We start from the raw sequence: 15,181 nt of genomic DNA on the forward strand, positions 1-15,181 counted from the left end.
CTGTGGTCCGATTGTCTCTAGGAAGGAATGGGACTGGAGGGGACACAGGTGACCTGCTTTATCAGTGATGTTTTATTTCTTAACTTATGACAAAATGCTACTCTTTGGTCATTTTGGGAGATGAATATAATTGCATTTTGTATGATCCTCCTGCCTTTATAAAGTATTTTTTACAATGGAGATTAAGATTGTTGCCCGATGCGGTGACACAAGCCTGTAATCTCAGTGATTTGGGAGGCTGAAGCAGGAGGATAGCAGCTAGCCTCAGCAATTTAGAGAGGCCCTGAGAGACTCAGTGAGACCTTGCCTCAAAATAAAATATGAAAAGGACTGGGATGTGACTCAGTGGTTAATTGTCCCTGGGTTTAATCACTGGTATAAATAAATAAATAAATAAATAAATAAATAAATAAATAGTTGTAGTCAACTTTTTCGTCTCTGTGACCAAAAGACCTCACAAGAACAATGGAGAGGAGGAAAAGTTATTTGGGGTACAGTTTCAGAGGTCTCGGTCCATGGATAGCCAACTCCATTGCTCTGGGTCCAAGGTAAGAAAGAACATCATGGCGGAAGGGTGTGGTGGAGGAAAGCAGCTCATGACATGGCAATCAGGAAGCAGAGAGCTTTGCTCACCAGGGACAAAATACAAACCCCAAAACACACCCCCAGTGACATACCTTCTCCAGCCACACCCCATGGTGCCTATAGTTACCACTCAGTTAATCCATTCAAGTGGATGAACGCACTGACCAGGTTAAGGTTCTCGCAATCCAATCATTTCACCCCTGAACCTTCCTGCCTTGTCTTAGACATGAACTTCTGAGGACAGCTCATATTCAGACCATAACAAAGATCAATATACTTGTTGATCTCAACTGTCAGTAAGGAAAGACGAGGCCTCATGCCCACACATCAGCTGACTGCTCATGACCACAGCCACGAGGCCACTCTGACCTGGGTTCAAATCCCAGTTCTCCTGTGGCAGGGGGGAGATTTGGCTGACCCCTTCATTTTCTGGAGTTCTCTTGCCCAAGTGAGAAATGCAGAAGGCAGCACTCACCCCGCTTGGGTTGCTGTGGGAGTAAGTCCGTCCGCATGACCCACTCAGAGCATGCTGTATACCAGTGCTCACTAACTGGTAGGTACTATCATTGTTCAACAGAGACGCAGTAGCTTCAGGAACTGTTAGGGACAGCCTGGTGTTCAAGACACCCATGTGAGCCACACACCGTCCTGCCCTGCAGGGAAGGCAGGGGCAGGGTGGATTTTCCTAGGGGATTCCTGGGACCCGAGACTCCTTGGTCATAGACGGGAAGCTGGGAGAATTGGAAACAGAGGGATGTAGTGTCCCCTGTTGCCAGGTAGTTTTTGGGGAGATGGGACTAGAAGGTCCTTTGAAGCCTCCATCCTCCCAGGTCCACAAGGACCTTGGCTTCCAGGAAAACAGAACTTGGAATGAGATCCAATAAATGAGAGTTACAAGAACAGGGTGACCTGGTGGTGACCTCTTAAGGAGTAAATTAATTGAAAACTAAATGCCTAAGCAAATAAATTAAAAACCAAGGCTCAGGAGGTCAAAAAAACTGGATACTTTACCCAAGGCTGTTTACCAATGGAAAGCAAAACTCCAAAAAAGATGAAGTCAAAGGACCTTCAGACGGGAAAGCCTGAATGGCCCAGAAGTGGAAGCATCCGCTAAGAAGTGGATGTTGTTCCAAACACCCCCCGTCACAAGCTGGGGGTCAGGTGACAGTGGGCGGCTGGAGGGGCGGCTGAGTGGGGCCAAGGGATGCTCCCTTCCTGACCTTGGGGTTTGGCATTTCCACACTTCCTGCTCTGAGGCCATGAGACTTCTCAGGCCATCAGGTTCTTGCTGGGTTCTTCCTGGTGCTAGGCCACCTCCGCCTCTATAGGAAGGAGTAGAGGTTCAGTGTCGGGGCAGGACGTGGACTCTGGACCAGTGGAGGCCTTGTTGAGCCCATCATTAGTCCTTTTATCTCAGGGACAGTGATCTTACCTGCCCTGTGGGGTGTGGGGTGGAAAGGGGCAGTCTTCACAGCACAGTGCACACGGGAAAGGGCTCTGGAGCCATTAGCACGAGGAAGGCTCACTCTGGTCAGGTATAGACCCTGGTACAAAATCCAGCAGCCAGCAGCCTGGGTCTCGGCAGGTCCTTGAGGAGAGGATCCCAAACCTTGCTGCGTTCCTGACAGTAGCCCTCTCCTTGCACCCTCTGCCTCCTCCACAAGCTGGGAAGCAGGAGGCCCCTGGAGGATAGCACCCGAGGCTGGGGTGAGCTTGGTCGCCCTCCCTCGCCCACTCCAGGGCCCATGGGCTCAGGACGTGCCTGAGGCCATGCAAGGCTCTTGTCTCCTTGAGCCGCACGGCCTTCGACTGTCCACGCGGATGACTCCCGCGGAGGGCCGGGGGCCAGGCAGCCCCATTCCCCCTCGGTCATGTCTGCCCAACCTGGTGTGTCTAGACACTGGATGCGTCATGCTCCTGACCTCTTTTCCTGCCCAGTGTGCCTCTTGTCAGGCCTGGGCCATCACCAACGTTCTGACTGTGGTCAGACAGCTTTCCTCATTTTTGGCGAAGTGTTCCCAGGGTAGGACAGCTCAGTCTTTCCAAGGGAGGGACGGTGTTATGAAAAGCCCAGGGGAGGCCAGGTTTATCTGTTCTTCAACAATGTCATGACCTTCTCTCTGCTGGAGGGTGCAGCGGAGGGTGGGGGACACACAGGTGGGAAAAGCACAGAGACCCGGGCAGAGTGACTCCTGGGGTCTTCTCTGACAACGTGGTCTCCCTCAACACCGGACTCTGTCACGTGAGGGCACTGCACCGAGTACTCTGAATCCCCGGAATGGGCTGATGATCTGGAATGGGACAGATCTTTCCAGATCTAATTTCTGAAAGTAGAACATTTTCCACCACATAAAAACACGAGTAAACACTTATTTTCTAACATGCCTTTAAGATTTTGAGTAGAATTTAGTTTTCCCATTTGAAATTCACCCAAAGGGAGTACCACCTTGGAAACTTGGCAACGGGTACCAAGAAGCTTTTAAAAAGAGCCCCAGAGAGACATGGCAACTAAATGCAAGATGTGACCCGAAACTGAGTCCTGCATTGGAGGGGGACATGCTGTCATGGGCAGTATTGGTCAGTGGAGTCTAAGTATCACATCGGTGGTAAATTTCTTGATGTTGACAATTGCCCTGGGGTTCTAGCAAGCTCCAAAGCACTGGAAAGGAGCACAATAGACGCGACTTATCCCCAAGTCGTTCAGAAAACAAAATGTGAATATGCGCGTAGATCCAGCAAGAAACTGACCCAGAGGGTGACCCAGGGAAAAGGGTCTACAAATGGTCTCCAGCTTACAATGGTTTGATTGATGGGTTTTCAACTTTCCTATGGTGTGAGAGTTACGTGCGTTCTTCAGGACAGCGTTATGTCCTCTCCCTTGCTGTTGGGCAGGGGAAGGGCCACAGCTCTCAGCCAGCTGGCACCCTACAGTGGGCCGTGTTGCCTGGCTGTGACGCTCAGGAGGTGAGGCGCATCCTCTGCATTTTTGGCTTGTGCTGGGTTTACTGGGATGCAAGCCCATTGCAAGTTGAAGGGCATCAGTAGAGATATTCTTTATGCTGTTCTTATTTTTCTTTAAGTTTGACATTCTTTTTAAAATATTGTTTTAAAAATTAATCAAAACAAAGTCCTTTTGACTTAAAATTTCATGTACAGAAAGTCAATGCAGGGAGCGCATCTGAGAGGAAGATAAATGCTCATTGAAGGATATTCATGCAGCTGCTATTCATATTGGTAAAACATTGGAAAGAGCCTGAAAGTCACGCACGGGGAATAGTCCCATGAGCCACTCAAAGAGGGATAAGAAGGAACCTGGCAGGGGACGGGGAGCCCAGAGGCCCGGTGTGGGTGAGAGCTTAGCAGAGGAGTCAGAAAGCTCCCTGAGGTGCTGCTTGGTGCATGAGATGCAGGAGAGGATAACAGAGCAAAGGGCCTTGCCTGCCTGGAGATGTGACTGGAAGGTTGTCCAGACCAGAGCCAGAACGTCACCCTAGAGGGCCTTGCAGGGGTCCCTGAGAGACAGTGGAGGCTTGGCCTCTGGCTGGGGCTGTGCCTGAGGCCACTGAGGAGCTCAGTTTGGAAGCAGAGATGGCCTCATGGTCAAGGAGAGGCCAAAGTGGTGTCCAGAGGACTCCAGATTCTATCTTGAGCAGCAGTAGGTGGTCCAGGGACACTGGGATGGTAGGGGGTGCAGTAAAGGCGGGGGCACTGGGGATAGGGTCTTGACCTTAATTGCCAGAGAAATGAGTAGGCAGTCACATATCCAGGTGGAGAACTCTCCAGCACAGGAGACAGGGCCGGATGGGAAGTTTTATTTCCCTTTCTCTGTCTTTCCCTTTTTTTTTTTTTCCTTCCAAATTTTCCCACAACAAATGTGTATTCATGTTGTCAGGATTTCTAAAAAATGCCTTAGGCAATAGCCGTCTTTCACTTCTAACCCAGGCCTAGAAACAGGAAGGGATCCCCCGTCCCAACCTCAGCTCCCACCTGAGGCCTGGCTGTCTGGGAGCAGGAAGTTTGGAATCAAGGGGGACGAGGGCATGTCCGGCAGGGGTGTGGGTGCAACCACCACTGGGGAACCTCCCTTCCGGATAGCCTGCCTCCACCGCTTTCTCCCATGCCCACCCAGGGCAGCACCCCCAGAATTAGCTCTGACCTGGGGGACCTCAGCACCTTTTGGAGCAGCTCCTGAGGGACATGCCGAAGGTGGATCTGCGTCCCCATCAGAGGAACCAAGTTCATTTCCAGCCACTTCTCGCAGGCAGTGGTCAGCTGCTCTTCCTTGTACTGAGAAGACAAAACAAGGCCGTCGGAGGAGGAATCCCTGGCTCTCGGCGCCCCCTGCTGGCCTGCTGCACCTGTGCAGGAGCCTGGCTGCAGGTGCACCCGCCAGCCTTTCTGGTATAAAACACAAAGGACGCGGACGTGCTCACTAGGCCTAAGGCATGGCACCCCCTTGATTTGAACCAGTTGTCACCACAGCCTTATGAGGTTGGCTTCCTGTTAACCCTATTTTACTGATGGAGAAATGGAGGCTCCAAGGTTTCTGTCCTTCCTGTGGGAACACGCTAGGGGGTAGCAGAGCCAGGAGCAACTGCCACCATGGGCCCTGCATGTGTGAACCCCTGGGCAGTGGAATGGTCCCCAAAGGGCCCAGGAGGGGCATCCCATTGGAGTTCTGAGACACCACCGTTAGAAGCAAGAACTAAGGTCAGAGAAAGTGGAAAAGGCTCCCTGGAGCCAGGGACCTTCAGAGGGTCTCTGTCCATTTTGCAAGTCCTCAGGGCTTAGAGTCTGTCCCGGCCAAAGACTTTTTGAAAAATGTCAACCAGACACAGGACATTCTTTTTCTTTTTCTTGTTTTTTTTTTTTCTTTTGGTATTGAGGATTGAATCCAGGGGTGCTTAATTACTGAGCCACATCCCCAGCCCTTTTTTATATTTTATTTAGAGACAGGTCTTGCTGAGTTGCTAAGTCCCTCACTAAGTTGCTAAGGCTGGTTTTGAACTTGCTATCCTCCTGCCTCAGCCTCCTGAGCTGCTGGGATTACTGTCGTGCACCGGTTTGGACATTCTTTTTTTTTTTTTTTTTTTTAGGACATTCTTAAATGTGGTGCTAAGAGCACTTGCTACGTGGCTGTGTGTGAACCCTGCATTGCCCTGGAGCAAGACTGTCTCCTGGTGTGAGTGTCCGTAGTCAATGGTGGCCTCAGGGACGGAGCTGGAATGGGGAGGCCGAGATCGAGGCCCGCACTTCCCCTCAGCAGCTGGCCACCCGAGGCAGCTTGCTCCCTTGATTGGGTCCCTGTTTTCTCCTTTGGTCATGAGAGCTAGATGATGTCATTTGTTCCCAACGTGGACTCACTGACTGGGCTCAGGTGGGACAAGATCTCACGGCTCCAGTCTAGAATGTTCTAAAAGGTTTGTGCTGTTTTATTGGAAAAGGCCATGATACACCTCACTTCTCAAGATTATAGACATTCTACTTTTTTGCTATTAATGCATCGTTTTCCAAGCACGTCTTTTTTAAAAAATTTTTTTAACAAGTGCACTCATTTAGTGAAATAAAACATTTGTAACCCTTTGAATAGACGTTTTGGAGCTGGGCCTGGCAGGTGAAATCAGTCCAGAGTGCTCTGGAAAGCCCGTGCCTCCCCAGCCCTGTGCCCCTGGGCCTATGTGCCCTGCCCAGATGTTCTCACCCGGTAGCCAGCCAGGTAGAAGTTCTTGAGGGTGCTTGGCCTGAGTCCGTTCATCATGGTGGCCACACACCTGCAGAGAGACAACTGCTGATGCTGGGCCCAGGCTGCTCTCAGGGAGGGGACCCAGAGCTGTCATTAAACTCCAGATGGCAGCAGAGCCATCTCACAAGGAAGGGAGCCTCGTTTTAGGGATATGGACATTTGTCCAGGCCTGTTCCAAAGCACTTCGGGCTGAAGGAGATAAGGCTAGCCATCAAGTCCCTTGGAGGCAAAAAAGTAGCCTGGACACCAGGGCCAGGTCATTGCTCAGAGCAAACATGTCTAAAGGTGCCTCACTGAACTTAAGTTCAGCCAGGACAGCCCTGGTCGACCTCCTGCTGAGGTGCTTTCTCCCCGCACTGACCACCCTGCTGCTGCTGAGGTGCCGCCGGACCTGAGCTTCTCGGTGCACAAATGGATCCAAAGAGCCTTTCTATGGAAGCCTCAGGCCCCGTCTTGACCAGGCCTGGTTCACCGGCTCACTCACTCCTTCAGGGTCTATTTGCTGAGCTTGCCCCACATGCCAGCCATTGGCGAGGACTCTGGTGTACGAATGGCAGAGCTGATGGCCAAGGGGTGACACGCACCGTTACGTCACCATGGGAACAGATGACCCCATTACTACAGCCGTGTTAAGGGTCCTTAAGTTAAAGCACCAGGCGCCCTGGGAATGCAGAAAGGGGTCTCATCTAACGGTTACACCAGAAGAGAGGTCAGAAACCAGACAAGTGACATGAAAACCCGAAGGGGCAGGACAAGGAATCGGTCGCGCTGGGATTGGGAGATCAGCATCCCAGGAGGAAACAGGGGCATCTTGACACATCAGGGATAGCAGAGCTGCGGTGCCCGTGGTGGGCCACACGGAGGCAGCGAGCTGGGGGCACTGAGGGGTGGACGGGCGGCGGAAGGTGGGCCACTGTAGATTCGGCGACTCAACATTCACGGCTAGTGTTGTGTTAGCCTCTTCAGCAAAAGCGTCTTAGGCATGTCACCTTGAACAGGACAACTGAGAGCGGCTCTGGGGCTCTCGAACAAAGCACCGTCCTGACTTGGTATCGCTCAGTGGCGATCCTAAACTCACCTGAGTTAGGCCTGCTCATCGACTAAGACTTAAAGGATTTCTAGTGAATCCTGCGCATGTTTGAAACGTTTTCCTCAAGGAAGCTGGACCAGCAGCGAGCCTGGGGGTGTCACAACCAACGGCACCCCAGAGAGCAGCTCTCGCTGAGTTGCATTTTGGCCCGAAGCCTTTGCTAAAATCAAGGAGAACATTATAAGATTTACAGCCACATTGGCTGCATGGACATTGGACATTGCTGAGGATGCTGATTCTTTTGTCTTTGGGGTCATCTGATGGATTTGACCTTTTGATACCCTTAGGAGCTGTGCCTTTCACACACGGTTGATCCTTTAAATTTTATTCACTTTCGATTTTTCTCTCATGTCACTGATGGTATTTCCCTTTTCCCCTTGGCTGCTAGGAAGTTCACAGCTGACTGTGCAGCCCGCCCGCAGGCCCAGTGTGGGTTGTTACAGTGTGTAAGTTTTAGCTTCTCCATCCTTGTCTTTTTCTCCTTTTTAACAGTGTGGACTGTTTTCTCCTTTTTAACAGTGTGGTCTTATCTTTTGGATTAGTTCGACCCACTTAAAACCTCTACTAGAGCAAGAAATAATGAATGAATAAATCATAGTGTCATGACTAAGGCTCTTTATGCTTGGGTATATTCTAGGATTGTCTCTTCACCAGTGACACTGATTATACTATGAGGGATTGTCTTGAGCACAGGGGACCTGTCCAGGGTAACCAGACCTGGACCTCTCGTGGACACTTGGCTCCTAAGGTCGCTGAGTCCTGCCAGTTCCCAGCCTCACTGTCTCTTAACCTGCCCTTTTGCCTTTCCCCTGCTGAGTTCAGACCCTCCTTGTCCCCTAGGTGGGTCTTGGTAACAGCCTCCCAACAGCAGGCCTCCCTGCCTCCATGGCCTCCACATCTGCAACATCCTTCCCGCTGTGGCCTCAGGAGCTCAGCTTTTACCACCCAGGGCTCTTGTCACCTCCTCTCCAGCTTCAGGTCTCTCCTCTGCCCAGTGGAAGCTGCTTGTGTGGCCTCTGAGGTCAGCATAACCCAGGTTCTGCCTAACCTGGCCCTTCCCTTCATCTTCCCTCCAGCTGTACTGGGTCACACGTGATCCCAGCTGTGACTCCAGCACACGCGCCAATGCAGACATCCCCATGAGTCAAGGAACAGCACCAGGTGGACCCTGCACGCACACATTCCACCCCTGGATGCATGGTAGGAACCTCGGAATGGGCCACGCAGGGCTCAGCAGCCACCTGGGGGCTGGCAGGGTGACCCTGAGGTCTCAGCCAGTGCCCGATGCTGTGGTGCCATCAGAGGGACCTGCAGTGTTTGTCTCCCTGCACAGGCATGCACGCGCACAGCCACGCCCTTACCAACTGTGTCATCAACCTCACAGGCGGACCAGACCTGCCCAGCGCCTGCCCAGCTGCGCGCAGGCCTGCCCTGGCCTCTGGCCTGAAATACTATCCTGCTGCAGGTATCTGCCCATCTGGGGCTGGTCCCACCGGCGGGAGGCAGCCTAGGGGTGCTGAGGGAGGAGAGCCTGCTATCACCACAGCTGTCCTGGCATTCTGAACGAGGCAGGGAGGGGACGGAAATGAAGCACCCGTCCGTCTTGGTTCATCCACGGATAAGCCAGGCAGGGTCTAAAAAGAAGGGCTTCTCATCTGGGCCTGTGACAAGGGGGCAGAGGCTGATGGGTGCAAGGAGACGGGAGGCCCCTCCAGGAGGGAAGCTGCCTTCCAGGTTGGAATGTCTTCCAGGGCAGTGCCAGGAAGAGGCTGCTCAGAAATGATCAAGGAAAGCGGCCATGGTCTCGTAGTCACGGTGCCATGAGGCTGCTGGGCTCCCCAGGGTGGTGTGGACAGAGGAGGGGGTTAGGGGCTCAGGAAACCCAGACTTCCCCACACCCTTCATTGCCTGCAGGGGCAAGGCCAGATGTCTTGGATGGCTCCAAGACCTCACGCAAGCCGCTCTGCCTACCGCTGCTCCTCTCCCATCACGCACTGCACAGCCGCCAGCCCTGCAGCTCTGACTGTGCGCACACACTGGAGGGCCTCCGTGCCTCTGGGCCCCCTCTCTGTCCTCTGCAGGGAGGTTCCAGGCCTCTGAGTACCTGCTGTTCTTGGCTCATAGGGTCTGCCTGCCCAACAGGCTGCAAGCAGCTCTAGGTCAAAGGCACCTTATCTCAGGTGCCCCCAGGAAGAAACACTGGCAGGATTGAATCTGGATGTGTGGACGCTACAGAAAGTGAGTTGAACCCTGCACTGTCCCCAGGAAGATCCTGTCTCCACCCTCTGCGGAGCAGCCAATGTCCTCTCTGGGCTTGGATTCACTCACTCACTCGCTCAGATGAAGCAACAGGCTCAAGGAGGTGAAAGGAGCCAGGCGGACGTCCCCACCCTAAATCCACTCTACACTGACTTGCATGGGGAATTAGAAAACCAAAGAACCTCTGGGCAGCAGCTCCGTCTCCAGGCCCATGCCAGGCAGCGGGCACGCGACCTGCCCAGGACGCTCCAGGAAGACGAACCCCACTACGCCTTTTCTGTCTGGTTCACGGCCCTCTCCTAAGCATTGGTGGCACGGAGGGCATTACAGGACCCCAGAGAGGGGCTGCTCTCATAAACGTGTTTTCTTATCACGTGCGCCACTGACTTGGATAATCACACACAGCACAACGTGTTCCACTGGGGAGTCTCCACCCTTCACTCTGCCCGACTTGACTCATTTCCTGTGTCTTGGGGACTGCTGGACAGGAGGCCTTCGAGGACAGTGACCTGCCTATCTGTCCCTTTCTGTCTCCTTGCATCCCAGAGAAGCCTAGAGCTCACTCTGGAAGGGCAGGTGAGAGAATGAAGGCGTGACTGAATACCTGACAGGTGAACCACCCTAAGCAAACCCCACCTGACCAAGTGCCCCAGGGAGGGACCTGGGAGGGCAAGAACCACAGATGGGCAAGTGACAACATGACCACCCCACGTGAGCAGAGTAGTACCATGCTTGTGGTGCAGGTTTGGGGCTCCTCAACCTCCTTCACGTCTTGGTTTTCCTGCTTAGAAGCTGTGTCGCCTCAAAGCCTTAGGCTTCTCATCTGTGAAATGGGTGTAGTGATACTACTACCTCCAAGGGATGCAGGGAAGATGAAAGGAGCCTGCTGAGAATGGTGTCTGACTACAGCAAATGCTTCACCGCAAAGCCCTTTGTGTCCACAGCCCCTAAACCCAGGAAAGTTCTGGAAAGCGGATAGCACGAATATTGTGAGTCATGCTTTACAGTAGAGACGATGGAAGTTCGTGGAAGTCAAGGGGAAGCTTACTGCGGGGCTGAATGCAGTCCCCGCGCCTCATGTGCCAGGTTGCTCTGGACTGTGCCAAAAGGGTCAGTGAAAACTGGGAGCCTCCGACTCAACCACCCCGAGGCTGGCTGTGTTGTCCTGGCTGCCTGGATGCCGGCAGGATGCAGGCAGAAGCACCAAGCCCTGGCCGCTGCTCCTCCAGCTTTCAGCATGCACGAGCTCTCTAGATGTCCAGAGCTCTCTAGATGTCCAGAGCCCGGGGAACTTGTCGGGATGAGGAAGCTTCTACAGTGGACGCCCATCCACTTGGAACTCCTGCTACCCCCAGACCAGGCTGCTCCTACCGGGCTCTGAATGCCCAGCAGAGAGGATGCTCCCCAAGTGGGCAGGGGAAATGATAGGCAATTTTGATTTCAATCTTTGCATTTTCTCTGTTCAAAATGATTTATAATGACTATTCATAGCAATAAAAATATTATTCATAAGAGAAAAACCAAGACTATCTGAAATGAGCAGAAAAAATGAGAGAGATGGGAAATGAGCTTGGCCCCCAAAGGCCAGTTTAGGTGTGTGTTCTTGATCAGGAAGTTTTTAACCCCAAAATGAACATAGGTGAAATTGATAAGCAAGTCTGGGCCTGAGGGCCCCTGGGAAGTCACTTTGCAAACCTGCGACCTCCCCCCCAGCCATAGACCCCCTCCCCATTTGCATTTCACCCTTGTGAGTCAAGAACCAATTGACTAAAATGAGCGCGCAGTTGGTTCCAGAGAGCAGGCTCAGGCACACGCTCAGGGCATGTCAGTGTGGGTAGTGCCCTGCTCCTTCCAGGTTCAGAGCCGTGCTTAGCACAGAGGACCTGAGGAGTCAGCCCAGGGAAGAGGAAGGTCCGGGAAGTGGGCTGGGCCGGGCCCCCCCACTCACCTCTGGAACAGGCGGCTGAACTGGAGCGCGTGGGCGGAAGCCAGCACCCCCAGGACTTCTTCCACATTCATCTCCACATCCTTCAGGTAGAGGTTCTTCAGGGCCGTGGCAAAGGCTGGGGAGGCAGCAGCCAGGGAGGCTGTCAGCACAAACTCCGCCCACCAGGCAGCAGCCCCGGGCCTCAGGACTCCTGAGCTGGGCAGGCAGCATGTGGGCCGACCCTGCCTGGCGATTGATGAGCGGGGCCCGCAGCTCGCCCAGGAGTTGTTCAGGATGCAGCTGAAACAAGCTGAGCTCCTGCTGGAAGGACCCTCCTTTGAGGCTGTGCCTTGGGGTCAGCTGGGGAGTGAGACATCTTGGGGACCTCTCCCAGACTGGGGTCCGCGGCCCATGGGGGAACGCGGGTGCCTGGGTTTGTGCGGCATGCTGTGTACGGGTGGGTGAGCTTTTTCCTCCAGAGACAACAGACAGCTCACCATGGGTTTTCCTTGGAGTCTGGGGACTTTGGTAAGGAACAGCGACTCCTGGGAAGAGCCAGGAGAGCGCGATTGTTCGAGAACTGGACTGCCCTGGGTGGGCCAGATGGACTTGGCCTGTTCTAAGCCCCACGCTGTCACAGATGGTGACATCGTGCTATCACAGGGGGCGCTGGGGACGACTGGCTGACCCCATGCCTACGTGGATCATTTCCTAACGCAGCCATTCCTGGCTGTGTTCTCACGTGATGTCACACGTGCTACTTTAACACAGCAACCTGGGGCTGGGAAGGGCAGGGACAGAGGGAGCCCCAGGGAGCACCCTGGGGGGGCCTCTGCGGCTAGGAGCCAGCTGGTGGGGGTCCTTGGCTGGAGGGGTGGGTGGGTGCTGTTGGGGAGCTAGGGAGGCCGCCAGCGTGAGCTCAGGAAGGGGAGCGCCGCTCTCACTGGCCTGGGAAGCCTGCTCCTTCTCCCGCCTGGGCTCCTTCCCACGCTCCACGGCAGCGCCCCCTAGGTTCCCCCTTCTTCCTTTTCCACCCCAGGCGCCCTGGCCCCCTTGCCCCTCCTCCTGGCACTGTTCAGCACTTGGACGAGGCTGTGCGTGCCCCTGTGGGTTCCCTTTTGTTGTTTGCTTTTGAATCTGGGACGCTCCCTGTTGGTGCCACCTGGGGACAGTGCAGGGCTGCATTACCAACTCTGGTGACCGCCGGGTCATTGATCTTCAAGGAGATGATCATCCTCTTGACGGGGGAGTGTTCTTGGATCTTCCCAGGCCACAGAGCTAGTGGAGGAAATCAGACAGTGATCTGCAGAGGCCGGGGGAGGCCCCGCGCCCTCCACTCCACCCTGATCTCCGCACGCATCTCATTACGGCTAGCTTGCTTAATGGATGCATGTTTAAAATAAGTTCTTATTTTGAAATGCTTTCAGAGTCTCAGGAAGTTACAGAAGTCGTATAGAAAGTCCCCGAGTCCCCTTGCTCAGCTTCCAAGGGCCCTTCGTGGCCAATTCACATGGCTCCCTCCCTCCTTGCCTCTCCCGCCTTCTCTGTTAACCTGGGAGTGCACCTGAGCTCCTGGGGCATCAAGTGGGAGCAGAGTGGCCACCTGCTGAGGGACTGAGGTGTTCCCCAGGGGCTCTTGACACTTTGCCACACATCTCCAGACTGCCACCCAGGAGTTCCAGGAGGAAGGAGTGGGGTCACCAGTTTGTCACTAGCCAACCCATCCCCGGAGTGCTTCTCAGGTGGACCATGATCTCAGCTTCCAGTGGTGTCCCACAGCTCCGGTGCACAAGCCAGCGCCCCACCCGTGGCCCCAGGACCTTCGTGGCCTCCCCCCCTTCCCCTGCTCTGCTCGCCAGATCCCAGGCATGCCTCCTCTGGGCCTGTCTCTCAGGACAATGTGGGCCCCCTCCCTGCCTCCTCCTCATCAGGGACCTGCTCACGCGTCCCTTCTCAGAGAGGCCTTCCTGACTTCTCACGTGAGGTGGCACCCCACTCCTGCCACCCTACGGACAGGCCCCTTCCTTCTGCCTGGACCGACCTGCCCATGGCCTGCTGTTGTCCCCACAGGCTGCTGGGGATGATCGGCGGCAGGCACAGGGATGGCGCACTGGTGGCTTCAGCCCCAGCGGCCAGTGCAGCCTTGCCCTTACCAGGCTAATAAAAGAGCCCGAATTACTGGAAGGAAGACGCCATCGCCTGTGTGTCAAGGGTCCAGGTAGTGAAAGACCATTCAAATTGAGAGCCAAATATCTGTCGCACGACATAAAAAAAGACCCCAAAGACCCCTTGTCCTCAGTGTCCCCTCACCATCCTCTGGCTCTTGGCTCTGTTCAGGCTTTCACTCGGCAAACACCTCTGCGCACCTACTAAGCGCCAGGCCTGTTCCCAGCTCTGGGCCACTTTCCTCTTGGCATTACTGCTTAGCCTCCTGCTGTGCGACCCTGCCAATCACTTGACCCCCAGCAGGTACTGAGATGGAGCACACAGGCCTGGCCCACTGGCCACGGGTGGCGGTGGTCAGGCTTAGTGGGGATCCTGCTATTTATTGTGCTTTGCCATCACTTTGGGTTTGCTCGTCTGTGCCCCCAGATGGCAGGGTCCTGGCACAATGCCTGGCATAAGCTGAGCACCTAACACTTGCTGAAGGAGGGAGTGGTGCCAGCTGGGCCAGAGTGAGCAGAAGGCAGAGTTCAACCTCCCCTCCAGGTGAGGTAAGCCCCCAAACCGGAGAGGAAACTCATCGTTTGATCTTATGCCTGAGTTTCTCTAGTTTATGTTTAGTAAGAGTGCCGTTTCTTTTGGATTTTGTCCTAGAGAATTAAAGCACCCTGCTCAGGGACAGCTGCACCTCCATGTTTGGAGGAAAGGGATCGAGCAGCAGAGAGAGGCTGTGCCTCTTCACAGAGCCCAGAAACCGCCTCTGCAGCCAACTCCTGGCAGCAACGTGGTCGTCCTCCAGAACACAAAGGCGTGTGGGTAAAAAGCACAAGTTGTCCTCGGGAAACAAGCTCTGCTTTTAAAGGCTCATGCAGGACTTTGTTTCCATGGAACTTCCTGGAGACACGAGTCCCAGGGGTGCTTTGGGGGACCCTGGAGAGTTATGACAGTCAAGGGCAATGGGGTCTCATCGCTGTGCCTTTCCTAACACCTCCAGCCAGGCCCGGCCTCTGGCTTGGGGGTGGGGGTTCATATCTGCCCCAGTGACCCTGGTTCTCTGTAGTGACACCCGTCTAGACTCGTGAAAGACCATGCCGTTCACAGCGACTCTCCTGCTTCCCAGCGTGCTCACTCTCTAGGTCACCAGAGCCTTCATGGATGCCGGGTGAGAGCGCTGACCCAGGCACAGGGAGATGGAAGAGCCCAGTCCTGCTTTTGAGGACACGGGGCCAGACGCTTAAGAGGAGTGGAAATGATCACAAGCAGGCGTTAAGGCTGCCACGGTTGTGTGGGAAAGCCGCGGGTGGCTCTCACTGCCAGCTCCGCTGGGGAAGGGCTGAGTCAGGGGCTCTGTGGCCAGGCAGATTCCAGCAGGCCGGCTCAGGGAGGGGCAGTGGCTGGGGTCTCTGGCTGCCTG

At 54.5% G+C, this 15,181-nt stretch overlaps 1 protein-coding gene across 1 annotated transcript in view; it reads right to left on the reverse strand.

Annotated features, from left to right (window-relative positions):
• BTBD16 (BTB domain containing 16) overlaps positions 1-15,181 on the reverse strand; it is a 50,748-nt gene that overhangs the window by 21,087 nt on the left and 14,480 nt on the right. The window contains exons 6-9 of the mRNA XM_079138474.1: positions 12,793-12,882; positions 11,626-11,740; positions 6,287-6,356; positions 4,742-4,872 (exon numbers count right to left, since the gene is read on the reverse strand). Coding sequence (XP_078994600.1) covers positions 4,742-4,872; positions 6,287-6,356; positions 11,626-11,740; positions 12,793-12,882 — 406 coding nt within the window. The remainder of the gene's footprint in view (positions 1-4,741; positions 4,873-6,286; positions 6,357-11,625; positions 11,741-12,792; positions 12,883-15,181) is intronic.

The sequence above is a fragment of the Sciurus vulgaris genome (genome assembly GCF_902686455.1).
Source record: "Sciurus vulgaris genome assembly, chromosome: 4".
Lineage (NCBI taxonomy): Eukaryota > Metazoa > Chordata > Mammalia > Rodentia > Sciuridae > Sciurus > Sciurus vulgaris.